Raw genomic sequence first — 22,284 nt, 5'->3', positions numbered from 1 at the left:
TCAATTTGATTTGATTTAATTTGATGTGATCCTGCTGATCCTCTGCCTCTAACCATAGACCCTGAACAAGCATGCAGATCAGATGTTTGACAAGTTTAGGCGTATGCTTGTTTAAGTTACCTGCAGTCTATGGTGTCAATTCACCAGAGATTACCAAACTATTTATCACATGGTCGGTAATTTACCTCATGTGAGAACTCAAAATAGTAATTCTCCAGAAATATAAGCGTCAATTCACCAGAGGTTACCGAACTATTTAACACATGGTCGGTAATTTACCTCATGTGATAACTCAAAATAGCAATTCTCCAGAAATATAGGCTGAAATACCGACGGGTCGCAATTCGTGCGAAATTCATGCGATAAATGTGCGATAAATAGTCGGTAGTTATTCGTTTTTTCTCAATCACAATTCACCAGGGAAAAAAGGGGTGTGACCATTCGTTATTTTAGATCTATTTAATCACCTAAATGTACCTGGCGATCTGTGGTTTTTCGCACAGCTGCTGCAGCTCACTCTGCAGCTCGTTTACTAGCAGCACACAGTAACCGCTTATACTGTACATATTTCAGGCACCAGAGAGCAGCCCATTTTCAATATTAAGCATTTACAACATTAAGTGGATGGGTGAAACGAAGGAGGAATTTGGATACATTTTTCATCGGGAGTGAGTGTGAAAATGTATCCAAATACCTCTTCTGTTTCACTCATCCACTTAATATTGTAAATGCTTAACCACTTGAGGACCACAGTCTTTCTACCCCTTAAGGACCGGCCACTTTTTTTCCATTCAGACCACTGCAGCTTTCACGGTTTATTGCTCGCTCATACAACCTACCACCTAAATGAATTTTGGCTCCTTTTCTTGTCACTAATAAAGCTTTCTTTTGGTGCTATTTGATTGCTCCTGCGATTTTTACTTTTTATTATATTCATCAAAAAAGACATGAATTTTGGCAAAAAAATGATTTTTTTAACTTTCTGTGCTGACAATTTTCAAATAAAGTAAAATTTCTGTATACATGCAGCGCGAAAAATGTGGACAAACATGTTTTTGATAAAAAAAAAACCATTCAGTGTATATTTATTGGTTTGGGTAAAAGTTATAGCGTTTACAAACTATGGTGCAAAAAGTGAATTTTGCCATTTTCAAGCATCTATGACTTTTCTGACCCCCTGTCATGTTTCATGAGGGGCTAGAATTCCAGGATAGTATAAATACCCCCCAAATGACCCCATTTTGGAAAGAAGACATCCCAAAGTATTCACTGAGAGGCATAGTGAGTTCATAGAAGATATTATTTTTTGTCACAAGTAAGCGGAAAATGACACTTTGTGACAAAAAAAAAGAAAAAAAAAAAGAATCCATTTCTTCTAACTTGCGACAAAAAAAAATGAAATCTGCCACGGACTCACCATGCCCCTCTCTGAATACCTTGAAGTGTCTACTTTCCAAAATGGGGTCATTTGTGGGGTGTGTTTACTGTCCTCGCATTTTGGGGGGTGCTAATTTGTAAGCACCCCTGTAAAGCCTAAAGGTGCTCATTGGACTTTGGGCCCCTTAGCGCAGTTAGGCTGCAAAAAAGTGCCACACATGTGGTATTGCCGTACTCAAGAGAAGTAGTAGAATGTGTTTTGGGGTGTATTTTTACACATACCCATGCTGGGTGGGAGAAATATCTCTGTAAATGACAATTTTTTCATTTGTTTTACACACAATTGTCCATTTACAGAGTTATTTCTCCCACCCAGCATGGGTATGTGTAAAAATACACCCCAAAACACATTGTACTACTTCTCCCGAGTACGGCGATACCACATGTGTGGCACTTTTTTGCACCCTAACTGCGCTAAAGGGCCCAAAGTCCAATGAGTACCTTTAGGATTTCACAAGTCATTTTGCGGAATTTGATTTCCAGACTACTCCTCACGGTTTAGGGCCCCTAAAATGCCAGGGCAGTATAGGAACCCCACAAATGACCCCATTTTAGAAAGAAGACACCCCAAGGTATTCCGTTAGGAGTATGGTGAGTTCATAGAAGATTTTATTTTTTGTCAAAAGTTAGCGGAAAATTGATTTTTATTGTTTTTTTCACAGTGTGTCATTTTCCACTAACTTGTGACAAAAAATAAAATCTTCTATAAACTCACCATACTACTAATGGAATACCTTGGGGTGTCTTCTTTCTAAAATGGGGTCATTTGTGGGGTTCCTATACTGCCCTGGCATTTTAGGGGCCCTAAACCGTGAGGAGTAGTCTGGAAATCAAATTCCGCAAAATGACCTGTGAAATCCTAAAGGTACTCATTGGACTTTGGGCCCTTTAGCGCAGTTAGGGTGCAAAAAAGTGCCACACATGTGGTATCGCCGTACTCGGGAGAAGTAGTACAATGTGTTTTGGGGTGTATTTTTACACATACCCATGCTGGGTGGGAGAAATAACTCTGTAAATGGACAATTGTGTGTAAAAAAAATCAAAAGATTGTCATTTACAGAGGTATTTCTCCCACCCAGCATGGGTATGTGTAAAAATACACCCCAAAACACATTGTACTACTTCTCCCGAGTATGGCAATACCACATGTGTGGCACTTTTTTGCACCCTAACTGCGCTAAAGGGCCCAAAGTCCAATGAGTACCTTTAGGATTTCACAGGTCATTTTGCGGAATTTGATTTCCAGACTACTCCTCACGGTTTAGGGCCCCTAAAATGCCAGTTCAGTATAGCAACCCCACAAATGACCCCATTTTAGAAAGAAGACACCCCAAGGTATTCCGTTAGGAGTATGGTGAGTTCATAGAAGATTTTATTTTTTGTCAAAAGTTAGTGGAAAATGACACTTTGTGAAAAAAACAATAAAAATCAATTTTCCGCTAACTTTTGACAAAAAATAAAATCTTCTATGAACTCACCATACTACTAATGGAATACCTTGGGGTGTCTTCTTTCTAGAATGGGGTCATTTGTGGGGTTACTATACTGCCCTGGCATTTTAGGGGCCCTAAACCGTGAGGAGTAGTCTGGAAATCAAATTCCGCAAAATGACCTGTGAAATCCTAAAGGTACTCATTGGACTTTGGGCCCCTTAGCGTACTTAGGGTGTAAAAAAGTGCCACACATGTGGTACCGCCGTACTCAGGAGAAGTAGTATAATGTGTTTTGGGGTGTATTTTTACACATACCCATGCTAAGTGGGAGAAATATCTCTGTAAATGACAATTGTTTGATTTGTTTTACACACAATTGACCATTTACATAGAAATTTCTCCCACCCAGCATGGGTATGTGTAAAAATACACCCCAAAACACATTATACTACTTTTCCTGAGTACGGCGGTACCACATGTGTGACACTTTTTTGCAGCCTAGGTGCGCTAAGGGGCCTAACGTCCTATTCACGGGTCATTTTGAGGCATTTGTTTTCTAGACTACTCCTCGCGGTTTAGGGCCCCTAAAATGCCAGGGCAGTATAGGAACCCCACAAGTGACCCCATTTTAGAAAGAAGACACCCCAAGGTATTCCGTTAGGTGTATGGCGAGTTCATAGAAGATTTTATTTTTTGTCACAAGTTAGTGAAAAATGACACTTTGTGAAAAAAAACCCAATAAAAATCAATTTCCGCTAACTTTTGACAAAAAATAAAATCTTCTATGAACTCGTCATACACCTAACAGAATACCTTGGGGTGTCTTTTTTTCTAAAATGGTGTCACTTGTGGGGTTCCTATACCGCCCTGGCATTTTACGGGCCCAAAACCGTGAGTAGTCTGGAAACCAAATGTCTCAAAATGACTGTTCAGGGGTATAAGCATCTGCAAATTTTGATGACAGGTGGTCTATGAGGGGGCGAATTTTGTGGAACCGGTCATAAGCAGGGTGGCCTTTTAGATGACAGGTTGTATTGGGCCTGATCTGATGGATAGGAGTGCTAGGGGGGTGACAGGAGGTGATTGATGGGTGTCTCAGGGGGTGGTTAGAGGGGAAAATAGATGCAATCAATGCACTGGGGAGGTGATCGGAAGGGGGTCTGAGGGGGATCTGAGGGTTTGGCCGAGTGATCAGGAGCCCACACGGGGCAAATTAGGGCCTGATCTGATGGGTAGGTGTGCTAGGGGGTGACAGGAGGTGATTGATGGGTGTCTCAAGGTGTGATTAGAGGGGGGAATAGATGCAAGCAATGCACTGGCGAGGTGATCAGGGCTGGGGTCTGAGGGCATTCTGAGGGTGTGGGCGGGTGATTGAGTGCCCTAGGGGCAGATAGGGGTCTAATCTGATAGGTAGCAGTGACAGGGGGTGATTGATGGGTAATTAGTGGGTGTTTAGGGTAGAGAACAGATGTGAACACTGCACTTGGGAGGTGATCGGACGTCGGATCTGCGGGCGATCTATTGGTGTGGGTGGGTGATCAGATTGCCCGCAAGGGGCAGGTTAGGGGCTGATTGATGGGTGGCAGTGACAGCGGGTGATTGATGGGTGGCAGTGACAGGGGGTGATTGATGGGTGATTGACAGGTGATTGACAGGTGATTGACAGGTGATCAGTGGGTTATTACAGGGAAGGACAGATGTAAATAATGCCCTGGCGAATTGATAAGGGGGGGTCTGAGGGCAATCTGAGCGTGTAGGCGGGTGATTGGGTGCCCGCAAGGGGCAGATTAGGGTCTGATCTGATGGGTAACAGTGACAGGTGGTGATAGGGGGTGATTGATGGGTAATTAGTGGGTGTTTAGAGGAGAGAATAGATGGAAACACTGCGCTTGGGTGGTGATCTGATGTCGGATCTGCGGGCGATCTATTGGTGTGGGTGGGTGATCAGTTTGCCCGCAAGGGGCAGGTTAGGGGCTGATTGATGGGTGGCAGTGACAGGGGTGATTGATGGGTGGCAGTGACAGGGGGTGATTGACAGGTGATTGACAGGTGATCAGTGGGTTATTACAGGGAAGGACAGATGTAAATAATGCCCTGGCGAATTGATAAGGGGGGGTCTGAGGGCAATCTGAGCGTGTAGGCGGGTGATTGGGTGCCCGCAAGGGGCAGATTAGGGTCTGATCTGATGGGTAACAGTGACAGGTGGTGATAGGGGGTGATTGATGGGTAATTAGTGGGTGTTTAGAGGAGAGAATAGATGGAAACACTGCGCTTGGGTGGTGATCTGATGTCGGATCTGCGGGCGATCTATTGGTGTGGGTGGGTGATCAGTTTGCCTGCAAGGGCGGGTTAGGGGCTGATTGTTGGGTGGTAGTGACAGGGGGTGATTGATGGGTGATAGGTGATTGGCAGGTGATTGACAGGTGATCAGTGGGTTATTACAGGGAAGGACAGATGTAATTAATGCACTGGTGAATTGATAAGGTGGGGGGGGGTCTGAGGGCAATCTGAGCGTGTGGGCGGGTGATTGGGTGCCCGCAAGGGGCAGCTTAGGGTCTGATCTGATAGGTAACAGTGACAGGTGGTGATAGGGGGTGATTGATGGGTGATTGATGGGTAATTAGTGGGTGTTTAGAGAAGATAACAGATGTAAACAATACATTTGGGAGGTAATCTGACGGCGGGTTTGCGGGCGATCTAATGGTGTGGGTAGGTGATCAGATTGCCCGCAAGGGGCAGGTTAGGGGCTGATTGATGGGTGGCAGTGACAGGGGGTGATTGATGGGTGATAGGTGATTGGCAGGTGATCAGTGGGTTATTACAGGGAAGAACAGATGTAATTAATGCACTGGCGAATTGATAAGGGGGGGTCAGAGGGCAATCTGAGCGTGTTGGCGGGTGATTGGGTGCCCGCAAGGGGGATGATTAGGGTCTGATCTGATAGGTAAAAGTGACAGGTGGTGATAGGGGGTGATTGATGGGTGATTGATGGGTAATTAGTGGGTGTTTAGAGGAGAGAATAGATGTAAACAATGGATTTGGGAGGTGATCTGATGTCGGATCTGCGGGCGATCTAATGGTGTGGGTGGGTGATCAGATTGCCCGCAAGGGGCAGGTTAGGGGCTGATTGTTGGGTGGCAGTGACAGGGGGTGATTGATGGGTGATTGATGGGTGATTGACGGGTGATTGACGGGTGATTGACAGGTTATCAGGGAAGATAGATGCATACAGTACACAGGGGGGGGTCTGGAGGGGGGGTCTGGGGAGAATCTGAGGGGTGGGGGGGTGATCAGGAGGGGGCAGGGGGCAGGGGGGGGGATAAAAAAAAAAAATAGCGTTGACAGATAGTGACAGGGAGTGATTGATGGGTTATTAGGGGGGTGATTGGGTGCAAACAGGGGTCTGGGGGGTGGGCAGGGGGGGGTCTGAGGGGTGCTGTGGGCGATCAGTGGGCGGGGGGGGCAGATCAGTGTGTTTGGGTGCAGACTAGGGTGGCTGCAGCCTGCCCTGGTGGTCCCTCGGACACTGGGATCACCAGGGCAGGAGGCAGCCTGTATAATACACTTTGTATACATTACAAAGTGTATTATACACTTTGTAGCGGCGATCGCGGGGTTAACATCCCGCCGGCGCTTCCGTATGGCCGGCGGGATGTTACGGCGGGTGGGCGGAGCCAGTTGCCGGGGGAAGCGCGCGTCATCAATGACGCGATCGCTTCCCCGGCATGCCTAAAGGACGCGCCGCCTGAAGGCGTATTGCGGTCCTTTAGGCGTCCACTTTGCCGCCGCCCATGGGCTGTGGGCGGTCGGCAAGTGGTTAATATTGCTTAATATGCAGAACGGAGGGAGGGATTTGTAATGGAAGGAGAGGGTCAAAAAACAGGGAGGGAAACCCTCTGTGGTCATGTGCTGGTAATAACCTCATCCTACCCACAATCCTTTACTTCCAGCATCCAGAGTGGCAAAGTATCACATGCAAATCATTAACGCCGCATAACTACCTTTTTCGCTCGGTTTTCGCATCCATATCGCTCCATTATCGCCCGCTACCGAACTCTCCTCTAACTATCCTCGCACAGTAGTGAATTGCAAAAAAAGTTTAAATACTGCATGAGGTAAAATACTGACCTTTTTATCACTTACTAACTCTCCTCTTTTGAATAGAGGCCTATGTGACCAGTACACCTGGGCCCAGTAATGTGTGTGTGTGTGTGTGTGTGTGTGTGTGTGTCTCCTCTGCACCCCCTTCATTCTGTGTAACACCTGCCTGTACAGATTGCTGTGATCACATCCTCTTTGGGAGATCATGCAGCTGTACCTAGAACATGTCCTTTTGAAGAACAGCAGCATAAGAGACCATGAGATCAGACACATGGAGCACATTTCACAGTAGACACTCAGCACATTGCTACAACGAGCTCATAATTTGAACTATTGGAATACTTTTGGGGATTCTATCGCTGATTTCAATGGTTTAAAAACAGCAGAACCTGTGTTGGTCCCAAAACCTTGATCTAAACATTGTGCTGGCCTTGCTATCCTGTGGAAATATCTTCAAAAAAACTAACATACTCACATAAAAGCCTAATTTTTCAGCACAAAAAAGTTACCCCCTTGGCTTTTATGCGAGTCAGTGCAGCAGAATGGATGGTTGAGCAGGTTTTGTTAATGGCAGAGGAGTGTAAGGATCTTGCACTAGTGATCCTGCTCTTGCAAGCTGGCTCCCTTCTGTGTCTGTGCCCACATCCCCTGCAGCATGGTTTGCAGAAAGTGCTGCTCAAGACCTATGTCCCCTGGCTTGTGCAAGCATCGTGTTACCTGTGCAATGATCGGGGATTCTTCTTGTGTGGCAATCACTGTGTCTCATATCTGACGCCATCTAGTGGCGTCTTGAGACACAGCTGTATCATCCTTGGGGGATATTTGGCCATAGGAAGAGGTGATGACTTGTACTGGGGGCACATCTAGCTACTGTGCAGGGGACTTATATGTGAGTCAATCACTTTTTCCTGGTTTCTGAGGGAAAAGTGGGTACCACGGCTTATATGCAAGTATATACTGTATATGTTATTTAGGGATGTGCTAAAAAGTAAATTGCAGTGAAAATCTCCATATGCATATGAATACTGTCGTTGTTAAAATGTGTCTTGATGTAATTTCATTATCTTTTAAGGCTACGTTTCCACCCGAGCTGATGCAACATCACATCTTATTTCAATAGCTGTGCCAATGCATGGCTATGGAGATTCTGATGCAATGTTCGAGAACCCCCCACCCAGCCTATTGATTTCAATGTGCTGTAGTGCCACCTCCGAATTAGCATGTGGAGAAACGCTGCAGATTTGCTACAGTGGGAACGTAGCCTAAATGAGAGAATGTAGCTTGTAGCCTGACCGTAATCTTTCTTTTCATTGTGTCACCCCTCAGGACCACACCAGATGCTTTGGGACTGCAAGTTGATTACTGGCTAACTTGTGACCGGAGGAAAGAGAGAGAGGGTGGAGGGAAGAACACTTTGCGCAGTATTTTCCGTTCTGTGGTTGTGTCTCGCCTGCCTGGACCAGATACCCCACCCGGCAGCATGAGCCTAAGTGTGGTGACTACAGAACCAAAAAATAAAAAAGGTAAATTGCAACTGATTTGCTGAGACAAGCAGTTGTTGTTGTTGTTGTTGTTATAATTATCATTATTACTGGCTTATAAAGTACCATCATCTTCTATAGCTGTACAAGTAATTACAAGCCATGCATTAAGACAAAGGAAGTACAGCATAATTATGACAATTAATACAAAATGTTCAACAAAACATTGATTCACAAGCTCGATAAACTTGAGAATCTCAATGCAAGTGATGGAGCGTTTCCATGCTGTGCAGAGCAGTGCACGATGTTCCAGTGTTATGCTTTCTTAAACTCTAAACAATAAAACAGTGTCACTCCGTACAGCGTGGAAACTCTTCATCACATATATTGGGATTGTCAAGTCTTTGCTTATGGAGTATCGATTGGATTTTCTGGCATAACAGGGACATTTTAATGGCTCAAAAATAAATAGGTTGTATACAAGGTTGTGCTGATTTACTATGTAGGACTGAACCAGTGACCCCAAGGTGTAAGAGGGTGAGATTCATGCACACCATATAGGTTGGTTGCCAACCCTTGGGCCCAGGGCCTACTAGCAGCGTTTTTCCAATATTAGAAAGCCTTTTGGGATTTCTGAAATTCCAAAGTGATCTTGAAGGAATGCGGATTGTTCCTGCATTCCTTCAATTGCAATCGCTCCAAGAATGCTGCATGCTGCAATGGAACCACCCTCATATGGTTCCACGGTTTTAGGGCCTGTCCGTTCACCGGCCATTGGCAAGCGTTGCAAAAGCGCTTTCTGCGGGCCTCAGCCCTGAGTGCTTTTTTTTTTGTTTCTTTTTTTTTTGAGGGGGGGGGGGGGGGGGGAGGCTAGTCTACAATACAAAAACAGCAGTTGTTAGAAACAATAGGGGAGGCAGTGCTACCCTGGTGAGCTTACAATCTAAGGTGATAACGGAGGTGACCACTAGCTGGGGTAGGGAGCAAACTCTATATAGTTTGTGAAAGGGCTAGACAAGGGAATCCTTTCTCCAGTACACCATTTATTTATATACCATCAATGGTTTCATTTTTATAATGCACTATTTTAATTATAGCATTTATAGACCATAAAGGGTTTCATTTCTCTGATGCAGCATTTATTGATTTATAGAAATATTAGAGGCCACAATGAGTTTCATTTCTCACTTACCTTTTATTTATTAATATCCCACAGTGTTTTTGTTTCTCTAATACTCTATTTAATTCTAGTATGCATTTTCCATACATGGCCCTATTGCTATGATATGAACACTATTTATATACCAGTGATCTGTTCTGAGTCTAAATATGCCAGAACGAGCAATTGCAAATCTAGATATTTTTGAGTTCCTTAAGTATTCTCTGCAGATAGAAAAGGCCATAATCGCCACTTGTAAAGGGCACCTGAACTTACATGTGACATCAGATAAACGTGTGTATAAACAAGCCTACATAAAATTAGGCTTTTGAAAATTTACTCTTTCTCTTCAGTAAAAAATCGGTTTGACTATAGTGTAACTCTCACTAATAACTAATTATACACCATAAAACTCTCTGGCATGGCATAGAACCACTTACAGAGAATATTTGATAAAAAAAGACAAAATGTATATCGTGCTTTTATCTCTGGCGGACTCAAAACGCTAGAGCTGCAGTGACTAGGACGTGCTCTATAGGCAGTAGGAGTATTAGGGAGTCTTGCCCAAGGTCTTCTACTGAATAGGTGCTGGCTTACTGAACAGGAAGAGCTGAGGTTCAAACCCTGGTCTCCTGTGTCAGAGACACAACCAGAACACTATCCCGCCATTGGATAATAGGTCAATAGTTTGAATTGGGAGATGAGACAATAAAAACATTAAAAATATGTTTTGACTTTTTAAAGAGAACCAGAGATGAAGCAACCTCATGTATTTTACCTTATAAATCAGTGGGAACATGACAGTAAACACCTAATCTGCTCTTTGTTACATTGTTCTCTGTTTAATTTGCCTGTTATCACCTCTAAGATAAGAATCCCGACTAAGCAGTCGGTCTGGCTTTGCTACAGAATAATTATAGCTGAGACTGTGGTCTTTGCTGTCTTCAAGTCCAAGCCTGCCCCCTGCTGGCTTTGCTCAGGAATCATTATAGCTGAGTCATTATAGCAAAGCCAGACTCAATGCTCAGTCCGGGATTCTTATCTCAGCTAGATAACAGACACTTTTAGCAGTGAGGATGGAACAGAGAGCAGGGTAAATGTTTTCTCTAATGTTCCCACTGATTTCTATGGTAAAATACACAAGGGTGCTTCGTCTCTGGTTCACTTTAAACACAAAAGATGACTCTGGGATTCTGGCAAAGTCTTACTTAAGAGTGGACAGTTCAAAAGGTCCGCACACCGACTAATGACCGTTTAGGGGCTTTGACAGGCAGTGTTCTCCCCAGACCCTATTAGCTGGGCGGAGCAAGTCTGAGTCACTGCCCAGCTGTGATCATTACTCCCTGCCTGCGGCAGATTTGCCATCCTCCACACTCAATGCAATACAGTGGGCAGTGGCTGTGTCACTGGAGCTGACTTGCTGTCACTCAGACACCATCTCCGCCTTCCTCCTCAGCTTCTGCCTATCCGAAAAACAAAGCTGATCGAGAGCCACAATAGTGCAATATGTCAAACCAATTGGTCAAAATAGTAAATATATGAGAATATACTCACAAAGGTGGGTTACCACTGGTAACCACTCAGTAGGCAGGTGGGGAGATTAGACGCGATACCCACTCGGGTTAAAAATGTTGCTCTCCGTAGGAGTAGAACTGGCTATCGCCCTTCCACCAAGGGTGGACACTGGGGATAAGCAATTGTTCAAAACGGATTGGAAATCCAATTTACCGCAACTCTGTAATTTTAGCCTAATCCCAGAACTCTTAAAGAGAATCTGTATTGTTAAAATCGCTCAAAAGTAAATATACCAGTGCGTTAGGGGACATCTCCTATTACCCTCTGTCACAATTTCGCCGCTCCTCGCCGCATTAAAAGTGGTTAAAAACAGTTTTAAAAAGTTTGTTTGTAAACAAACAAAATGGCCACCAAAACAGGAAGTAGGTTGATGTACAGTATGTCCACACATAGAAAATACATCCATACACAAGCAGGCTGTATACAGCATTCCTTTTGAATCTCAAGAGATAATTTGTGTGTTTCTTTCCGCCATGCACTGAAGTTTCAGGCTGCTCTTTACTTCCTGCAAACAGCTTTGCCCTTGTCTGTAATTCTTCAGTATGTGAAAGCCCAGCCAGCTCAGAGGATGATTTATCCAGCTTGTAAAAGATAAGAGAGAAGAGAGAAGCTGCTCTAATCTAAATAATACACCGGCAGTGTGCAGAGAGGGGGGAGTTCATAGCAGAACCACAACACTGAAGAACTTGGCAGCCTTCCAGACACAGGCCGACAAAGTCTGACAGGGGAAAGATACATTGATTTATTACAGAGATAGTGATAGCAGAAAGTGCTGCAGTTAGCCAGAACACATTAGAATAGCTTTTGGAACTTGTAGGATGATAAAAAACAGGATGCAATTTTTGTTACGGAGTCTCTTTAAGTATAGGACCAATCAGAGAATGCTGAATTTTTCTAGAAAATGTTAAACCTAGACCAATCGCAAGACTGATTTTCGATTATCTGATTTTCGTTCTTTTTTTTTTATTTTTGCATTCTCTGATGTAAAAAAAATGGCTAAAAAAATTCCACGGAATCGGAAATCAGTTTCCGACCATCCCTAGTCAGAGCACATAGAGAAGAGCGTGGAGCAGCACTCGTGCTGGGGAGAGCAACATTGCAGGGCAGATGGTTATCTGTTACCAGTAATGGCCCCCCAGTAACTGGATCCCTGGTAAGGTAGTGACTGTCAGCTGCTGTCTTTGTGCTGCCGGGAGGAGACAGGTAGCAGACGACTTTTACAGCTAGCTTTAGTATGAGAGCTTTTTGGTATCTTTTAGTCCCTTATACTTTCCTGGTGGTTTTGGGTCACCTTGAGCTGCTTGGTTACTCTGATCAACTTTACAGCTACTACTGCTTCCCTTCCTCCACTGCTCAGCCGGAGATATTACTTTACACAGCTATAAATCTAGCTGACTTCCTGCAGTGTGCCCCCCAGTCCCCCCCCCCCCCAGTCTCTTCAGTTTGTATTCACTCTTTCTACTTTTCTCCTCTATCTACTGTATTTCCTTTCTATATATAATTGCTGCTTTATATGTTTGGTTTTGGGCCTAAATTACTCACCCTGTCAACAACCCTGTCTGGTTTTAATCTTGCTTTGGTAGCCCTCTATCTGAATGCCCATCACAACTGCACCACTCAGTGCAAGATGCCGCTTTCTCCTTTAGCATCCATTTAACTCCCTAGCCCTTTCAGCAGTGCCCAGCATGATTCCCCCACCAAGTAGCACCCAGCATGTACCACCTACTCTCCTCCTCAGTGAGCCGCACCCAGCATGATCCTCCCTGTCCATTCCTACTGAGTAGTAGCACACAGCATCACCCTCCTCCACCACCCACCATGACCTTAACCCCCACCCGGCTACTTTTTCATGCCACCCAGCTGGAAAAAAAAATTCTGGGGAGAACACTGACGGGTCCCCTTTGTCAGGGTATTAAACAGAATGGCATATTATGTTTAATACCATAATTACTTTACCAAAATGGTCATTGGTTACATGAGTGGACATCCGGTGTAATATGTGAATAAATATCTCGAACTTTTTACTGAGTGTGCGGACATTTTGGCCTGTTTACTGGCTTTTGCACTGGTCCTGCACCTTGTACTACCTTTTGTTATTCGGACTATTTCGAAGTGGGGCTATAGATATGAAACAGCTGTTTTCAGCACAATGCTGTGCCGATGATTTGAGCGCCGCCATAGCCCATAATGAGAATTACAGCTTTAGGGGCACTCAGTGACTACCGTATTTTTCGGACTATAAGACGCACTTTTTCTTCCAAAAAAGTGGGGGAGAAAAGTCAGTGCATCTTATGGTCCGAATGTAGCCCAACCAAGTACCTACAGAACCCATCCTTCCTGCGTGATTGAATGCAGCACAGCTTGTTCGCCTCCTCTCCAGCATGTTATCATCTTTGCGATATGCCGCAGGGAGGATCGGGAGTGCTGGCTGCCATGTTTCCCCAATCAGCTTTTACCGTCCGTTCCGAGTTGCTGGCCATGCCCCCAACATGTTCGGCAGTTCTGGCTGCCTCTTGTGTTCACGGTCAGCCTCTCCAGCTCTTGAAGATGGCCTCTGTAGCGCACATTAGGACATTATGGACATGCACCCCAGCATGTTCTCTCCTCTGCGACATGCCACAAGGAGGATCTGGAGTGCTGGCTCCCCCGCTCTGTCCCCGATCAGCCGCGCCTAAAGACAGACTCTGCAGCAATCATTACGACATGCTGGCCACACCCCCCAGTGTGTTCTTTCCTCTACGACATGCCGCGGGGGGATCGGGAGTGCTGACCAGTGCGACTGTCCTGACCACGTGGCTTCTGAGTCAGCTGTGCACAGCCATGCTCTGCAGGATTAAGCCCTGGTCTATCCGTGCAGTGTATTTTCGGCAGGAGCGCTGCCATGCTGGCCACGCCCCTGGCATGTCATCTTTCATAGAGGATTTTATCAGCAGGTCTTGAGACCAGAAGAGGAGCCAGAGCTAAACTGTTCAGCTGGAGAAAGAGGAGCAGAGGACTTGCAGACTGGTTCTGGTGAGATTTTCTGTTGCTGTAGTTAGTTGGGGAGGAGGGGGCAGCAGGGGTTAGTCTAGGGTAGTTAGTATAGCTAATAGGGCAGCAGGGGTTAACCTAGGGCCTAGGGAAGTTAGTGTAACTAGTGAGGCAACAGGGGTTAGTCTAGGGTAGTTGTAGATAGTGGGGCAGTAGGGGTTAGTCTAGTGGGGCAGAAGGGGTTAGTCTAAGATGGTTAGTGTAGCTAGTGGGGCAGTAGGAGTTAGTCTAGGGTAGTTAGTATAGCTGGGGGAGGGGGGGCAACAACGGTTAGTGTAGCTTGGCAGTGTTGCTTAGATAAACTGCTTAGGTAGAAAAGGTCCACAAGACACCCCTGCACCATAGACGCATCAGGTTTATATTTTTAAGTATATTTTTTTTTTCCCTGATTTTTTTTTTTTTTCCCTGATTTTTTTTTTTTTCCCTCTAAACCTGGGTGTGTCTTATGGTCAGAAACGTCTTATGGTCCGAAAAATACGGTAATTTCAGTGACGGCCATAGCCGGTGCTCAAATTAGCAAGAAAAAAAAAGTAATTTGGCTACTGGCAATAGCCAGTGTTCAAATTATGTTCCTTGAATCACATGTATGATTTTAGATATGGCTGCTGCCAAAGAGATCAACAGGCTAGCCAGGCAACTGTATTGTTTTAAAAGGAAATAAATATGGCAGCTTTCATCTACATCTCAGTTTAAAGGGAAGTAAAAAATAAACTTTTGTTATGATTTGTATGTGTAGTACATCTAAGAAATAAAACATTAGCAGCAGAGATATGAGTCTAATATTGTTTCCAGTTCAGGAAGAGTTAAGAAACTACAGGTGTTATCTAAGCAAAAAAGCTTATCTGAGCTCCACCACTTTCATAGTGGCAGAGAGCTCTGTCTTCTGAAGTTTATTATCTCAAGTGTCTGTCACTGTATTTATTTTTTTCTGCAGAGGAAAGTTCAAAAGTTCAGTAGCCTGCTCTGCGCAATCATTTAGAATGCTGTGTGGTGTGTAAATTGCAAATCTTGTAGGGTTTTGTTTTTTTTAAAACATTGCATCATTCTTTATTACTGAAAATAAAAATTAGACTTTTCTTTGTTACGAATGTTCTACTAATTATCCATACTACACATACAATTGATTATATCATAAAAATGTTTTCGCTTCAGTGTCACTTTAAGTAAACAGAGATACTCCCTCAACCACCTCATAAGGCTGAAGGTTAAAGTGAACATATTAACCGTTTTAGGTACTTTTTTAATTGAAAGAAAAAAAATAGAATTCCATTTTAAAGTGGTGTCACTATTCTGCTGAGGCAGATGGAAAATGCAAGTGCACTTGATGCTCTTTAGCTATGCAGAGCACATGTCCCAGATGTGTTCTTCAGATGTGCACAGCACTCCTTTTTCTTAGTAGAAATACATCCATGTATCCCCAATTACAGAGGGCTACTACTTATAGCTCCCCCATCTAACAGGCTTAGTGTACCCTAGTTACCCAACCATAAACTATGTTATTTTCCTGTAAGCTCTCCCATAGACTGCTTTGTCAAAAATATAGAGCACAGTGGACAGAAAAGGCATTGTACAATACAACACAGCTGCTTGGTGTTCGATGCCTAATATTATAAATTTATGGTAACACCCATAACAAACATGGCTTTTTGAATTGGAACGGCTTGGTTTATTTATTTAGAACTTGCCTTAAACTGTTTGGTTTTATTATTTTTTATTTTATTTTTGGGCATCTGATCCATTTTATGCCAATCATTACTGCCAGTATGTCAAACACATTTATATTGCCATATTTTACACTATTTACTTTTTTTCTTACTTTTCAGTGCCTACGATTTTCCTTAGTAAGAAGCCGAAAGAAAAAGAGTCTGATGCCAAAACGCAAGTAATTGAAGGAATCACAAGGCTGATCTGTTCAGCCCGACAGCAGCAAATCATGCTGAGAGGTAATATCACCTGTGTGTATGAGTGTGTAAAACCACTAGTAACAATAACATCTCCTGAGATTCAATGTTATTACACTATGCAGGCCAATAACTGTTCCTCTTGGGGTCAGTTGATTACAGCGCTAGCCAGTACCTATGCTTAGTTTTACAGTAGCATTATCGATAAGTGCTTACAGTTGGTGTAGCGCTTTGGCTATGTATAGCTGAAAAGCCAAACCAGGTTAACAGTCCTTAATTTTGTTGCAGCATAGGAAGCCCTCTTCCACTAGCTGTGATCTGTTTCAAAACAACAACACAGCCATTTTGCCTATTGCTACAGTACCTCATTTCCCAGTAGCGCATTTAGATTTTTCCCAGAACGCAATTGCCGACTTGCGCAATTCCCAACGGCTTCATGGCGCAAGTCTAAGTTATGGGTTGTGTGATTGCAACACAGGACCCTTCTGAGCGCACTTGATAGGGGAAGAGAGCCCCTAGAGTATTGAATGGCTAAATGTCAGCCACTGAAGGTGAACAATAGTGATTATCGGTTAGTTACCATTTGGAGTTAGGCAGTGAGATGAGCAGGGGCATTGCTAGCCCCAAAGATCAGTGGCACCTGCCCCGGATCTATTCTGGGGTGCCCGGGATGTTTACCAGGTAGAGTAGAGGCACCACAGCACCTAGCATGCCCCACAGAGGCACCACAGCACCCAGCAAGGCACCACAGAACCCATCATGGCATTACAGCACCCAGCGCGCCCCTTAGAGGCACCGTAGCATTCAGCATGGCACCACAGAACATGGCAATGGGGGGGTATGCTGGGTGCTACGGTGCCTCTATGTGGGCATATTGGGTGCTGTGTTGCCATGGTAGGTACTGTGATGCCTTTATGGGGACATGCAGGGAGCTGTGGTTCTTCTATGGGGGAATGCTGGGAGTTGTGGTGCTGCAATAGGATGCCCATGGGAGTATGGGAAGGGGTCCACAAGAAGGCCATGGAATGCGGGTGGGGCTGGCAGCAGGCCAGCTCGCCCAACAAAAAGCCAGACCAGCTAGCAAAGAAGCCAGGTAATTCTGCCTATTTATGTAAAATGTTGCATATGGGGGGGAGGGGGGGAGGGTTTGCATTAATAGAGAAGGGAGCTTCATTCAACATTTTGCTGGGAAAGCTTACTTAGACTGCTGTTAAGTTCCTGTAAATTTGGCTCCACCCATGGCCCCACCCAAATTTTGTTGCATGGCCATATTCATTTTTCAGCTGGAGTGCCCAAACACAGAACATTTATATTGAGCTTTTCTCCTGGCAGACTCAAAGCGCCAGAGCTGCAGCCCCTAGGACGCGCTCTATAGGCAGTAGCAGTTTTACCCAAGGTCTCTTACTGAATAGGTGCTGGCTTACTGAACAGGAAGAGCTGAGATTCGAACCCCTGTCACCTGTGTCAGAGGCTGAGCCCTTAACCATTACACTATCCATCTACTTAAAGGGAACCAGAGATGAACTTAGACGGGAAAATGAAAAAGATGTTATGCATACCTGGGGCTTCCTCCAGCCCCATCCCACGCCGCCGTCCTCCACTGCCTGCATCTACGAGGACCGGCTCCCGTCACTGATGTCATCGGAGCCAGCTCTGCAGGAGAAGTGCGCACTCTACGTATCTCTCCAGCAGCTGCTGCAGAGATACGCAAACAGCGCATTTCCCTTACGCTGGCTCTGACGGAACAGCGGGGAGCTGGTTCTCGTAGCTGCGGGCAGAGGAGGATGGCGGCGTGGGATCGATCAGAGCATATGGGGCTGGAGGAAGCCCCAGGTGTGTATAAAATCTTTATTTCATCTATGGTTTCCTTTTAGTGCCCCAGATCTCTTAGGAGCCTAGCAAACGCCCCTGGAGATAAGGATGGCCTGAGGTTAGGAATGGTTTTCCACAAAGGGTTAAGAATGGGGGGCATTGGTCAGGGCAGATTGAGGGAGAAAGTTATGTGGCGCTACTAACATGTAACACTGGTGTCACTGGGATTTCTTAAATTCCAGGAGCCCCTTTTTCCTTCTGGATGCACTTAGAGCAGTGTTAATTGGGCTTTATATGGCGAAACCTTCAAGGATACAAAGATCGTCATACCTCTGACTATTCAGCTGCATTGTAAACAAAGGTTAAAATTGTCCAAAACTACCACATGATCAGAACCTTGTTTACAGTTTTTCCAATCAATGGTTTGTTTCCTTCTGAAGGCCTAGCTCCAGCGTACAAAGCAGCACTATTTAGCGTTTCAATGCTGGAGTGTACTGCAAAAAGACATGGTTTGTGGCGTTTGCTGCGAGCACGCAGCCCCTGCATGCATTATACGTAAAGGACAGAGTGATTACCACTCCTGTTCCTGTATTTTTCAAGTACAAAAAAGAAAAAAACCCTTAAACTACTTTTGAAAATGTTAAAATCAACAGGCACAACTCTATAAGTCCCACACTAGTACTTTACCATCACCCTAAGCATAATGCTATTGATTCTTCTACATTTGTCTGTTTAAAATTCTCTTTATTGTTTTATTTTAAAAGGGGGGAGGGACTTTACTGTATTAAAAATTGTGTTTGATAATGAGAAAGTACAGCTGCCGTCTTGTCTAAGACATCCTTCTTATGAGTTAAAGGGAATCTGAAGTGAAAATAAACTTATGATATATTGAATTGTATGTGTAGTACAGCTAAGAAATAGAACATTAGTAGCAAAGAACAGTCTTATATTGTCTTCAGTACAGGAAGAGTGACGCATCGTTTTTCTGATCGATTTGCATAGAAGTGATTAGAAAATCGTTCAGAAAAACGATTGGGCATCCAATCGGATCTGTCAAATTATCTATCGACCCATCTATCTGATGGGAAATTGCGTGGTGTGTACCAGGCATAAAGAAACTTTGCTTGTTATCTATGCAAAAGAGCTTCTCTGAGCTCTCCGACCCACCTTGAATCTTAGACAGTCCTTTTATCTGAGGCACTTCTACTTCTAAGAAACAGTGAGACACGGCTTTAGATAAGCTTTTACTGCAGGGGAGTTCAAAGGGTCATTAACTCTGCTCTGTTTCATAGTTTAAAATACAGTGTGGGGTTTCTAATTGAAAATGATAGAATGATGCAATTTTATAAAACAAACTACAGTATATAACTGAAGATAAAAATATGAGACTCTTTTCTTTGCTACTAATGTTTTATTTAAGGACCACTGAAGTGAGAAGAATGAGGCCGCCATATGTATTTCCTGTTAAACCATACCAGTTGCCTTGGCTGCACTAGTATCTGAATCACACCAGATCTTTTCAGATCTGACAATGATGTGAGAAACTAGAATATATAAAAAATGACCGGCACACCGAGCTTTTGAATTGCTTAAGTATTGTATTGTATGATATAATCACCAAAGAACAGATTTGTCACAAGATACAATGGGCTGTGGACAGCAGATCACAGCCCACTAAAAAGTACAATATCAGTGGTTACAATGATACTACAAGGCTGAACAACACAGGCAAATGCAATCCGTGGATAGTTACATGTAAAACATACAATCACTGCATTGAACTAACAACAGTTAGAGAACGCATAAAGAGCATGTGCAAGGGGCAGACACTGAGTCTGATCTGGCTAGTAATGCTTTGAGCTTATGCCAGCGATCCAATAATCATGCAGTGATCATCAGAAGGAATGTCCATATTTACCCTGACAGCGCTGTTTCGATCTCTTTGTCAAAGGGTATAGGAAGAGTCCCCAGGTAGTGCTGCACTGTACAGAGGAAGATCCGCCGGTTAAATAGCGGCATAGACGCCCCCGAGCCCACGCTGGACACCGTGGGCCGGCCCATTGACGCCGATGGCGTCACGCGGCTTCCTGCCACGACGCCAACACGTCACATCCGGCTCTCATACACTGGGACTAGCCCCAGCCAGCCATGCGCAGCCAGCATTGCCAGCCACAGCATGGACGGCAGGCGCCCCCTGTCCCAATGGTGGAGCCAGGTACTGCAGCTAATACAACAGACTGTGAAACAATTTTGAAAGACAGTGAGACATAAGCTGTGCCGCTGCAGAGTATGGTGGTGTCCAGCATGACAGCAGATATCGGTGTCCAGCAGGGGAGACTCAAGGGATCTGTAGAACAAGTACAAAGGAGATATTTTAAAAACATAAATTGATTACAGCAACCTGTGGAATGAATAAAAACGGCTGGGGCAAAGGCCAATCATACTATGGCAGGGAAAGAAATTGGAACCTATCCATACCAGACGGAGAGAGACTGGCCGCCACCCAGCATCAAAACACACTTAAGAAAGCGGAGTATCATAAAAATTGCTGCAACCTAAATCCCAAAAATCACAGGCACTGCAATGCAAAAGAGTTCTTGTGTTTAGCTGCAGGACATAGCAGAATCTAGTAATAATAGACTGTGAAAAATGGATGGAGTGGGACATATTAGAGAGTAGCGGGGATGGAAAAAAATGAATGAACTACCGGGTGAAAGGGGCCAGGCTAACATCCTCATTCATCCCTAAGGGGACTTTGCTTTTTAGTTTGTAGATCCAAAAGAGTTCACGTTGTAGGAGCTTGAGTTCTAGGTCCCCACCCCTATACGATGGGCTCACCAATTCTAGCACCCTGAACCTCAACTGGGATACACTGTGACCTGCCTCTAAAAAGTGTTTCGCAACCGGTGAATCTAAGTTCACACATCTTATATTGCTTCGATGCTCGCTAATGCGAGTTCGAATATCTCTTGTGGTCTGCCCCACATAGACTTTGCCACAAGGGCAGTTTAAGCAATATACCACATTTTTGGAGGAGCAATTTGCAAAGTCATCTAACGGTATGGCTTTACCGGTTTGTGGATGGGGGAATGTTGGACCCCGTCTAACATAACCACACTGGACACAATGCCCGCAAGGGAACATGCCTTTTGGTCGCGACAAATTCGAAAGCCAATTACCTGTGTTCATAGTTGGATTTTTAGTGCTCCTGGCATGCACCAGAGAGTCACGGATGCTCCTAGAGCGCCTAAAAGCGCAGATTGGTTGCTCTTGAAACACTTGGGCCATGTTCGGGTCAGTATATGCCAATGTTGGCGGATGATCCTTTGAGCCTGCAAAGATAAGGGAGAATAAGTCAAAATCACAGGAATTCGATTACGTGATCTAATCGGTCTGTGTGTTAATAGTTGACTTTGATCTTTGGCAGCTACTCGTGAAAGGGCCCTATTGAGAAGGCTGGTCTTATACCCTCGTTCTTTAAAGTGATTGAACATCACTCCTGCCCCCCTAAAGAAAGCCTCGTCAGTAGATGCAATACGTCTAAGACGTAGAAATTGGCTATAGGGAAGTCCATTCTTAAGGCGCTCCGGATGATAACTCTTCGCCGAGAGATAAGTGTTCTTATCAGTCGGCTTCCGATAGGGGGCAGTTTTTATCCTACCATCCACCAATTGGACCCTTACGTCCAAAAAGTGTACTTCACTGATGCTGTACTCAAGGCTAAACGAAATCGTGGGGAAGCAATGATCCAGATCGTCCCTAAAGGTGAGTAATTGGGATTCTGAACCTGCCCAGATGAAGAAAATATCATCTATGTACCTCAGCCAGCACAAGGCCTGACTGAGGTACAGTTGGTGAGTATAGACAAATTTCTCCTCAAAAAACTCCATAAACAGGTTTGCATATTCCGGAGCAACATTGCTCCCCATTGCAGTGCCCTGTAGTTGCTGGTAGAATGTCCCCTCAAAACAAAAATAGTTCCGCTTCAAAACTAGACTCAATAGGGCCAAAAGAAATTCAGACAGGGCCGGATGCAAGGACATCGATCCCTGTATTATGCGGAATTGACGTGTACAAACTAGTGACGTCCATGGTACAGAGGAATACTGGAGATCAAAAGAACCCAAAACCTGACAGTTTAGAAAGAAAGTCCGTGGTGTCCAATAAAAAGGAACGCATAGCCGTCACCCTAGGTCTTAACACTTGGTCCAAAAGCACAGCTAGTGGTTGAAAGACTGAACTTGTTCCCGCCACAATAGGTCTACCAGGAGGATTCACCAAAGATTTGTGAATCTTGGGAAGAACATAAAAGAGAGGAATAAGAGGAAATGGAGTCGAGAGAAAGTCAGAGAGTT

At 44.5% G+C, this 22,284-nt stretch overlaps 1 protein-coding gene across 2 annotated transcripts in view; it reads left to right on the top strand.

The window, feature by feature from the left end:
* LOC137538372 (phosphofurin acidic cluster sorting protein 1-like) overlaps nucleotides 1–22,284 on the top strand; it is a 113,606-nt gene that overhangs the window by 85,343 nt on the left and 5,979 nt on the right. For both annotated transcript variants that reach the window (XM_068260494.1, XM_068260493.1), the window contains exons 22-23: nucleotides 8,298–8,494; nucleotides 16,040–16,159. In XM_068260494.1, coding sequence (XP_068116595.1) covers nucleotides 8,298–8,494; nucleotides 16,040–16,159 — 317 coding nt within the window. The remainder of the gene's footprint in view (nucleotides 1–8,297; nucleotides 8,495–16,039; nucleotides 16,160–22,284) is intronic.

Source organism: Hyperolius riggenbachi, chromosome 11 (assembly GCF_040937935.1).
Source record: "Hyperolius riggenbachi isolate aHypRig1 chromosome 11, aHypRig1.pri, whole genome shotgun sequence".
NCBI lineage: Eukaryota > Metazoa > Chordata > Amphibia > Anura > Hyperoliidae > Hyperolius > Hyperolius riggenbachi.
This window is presented reverse-complemented; position numbering and strand designations above follow the sequence as displayed.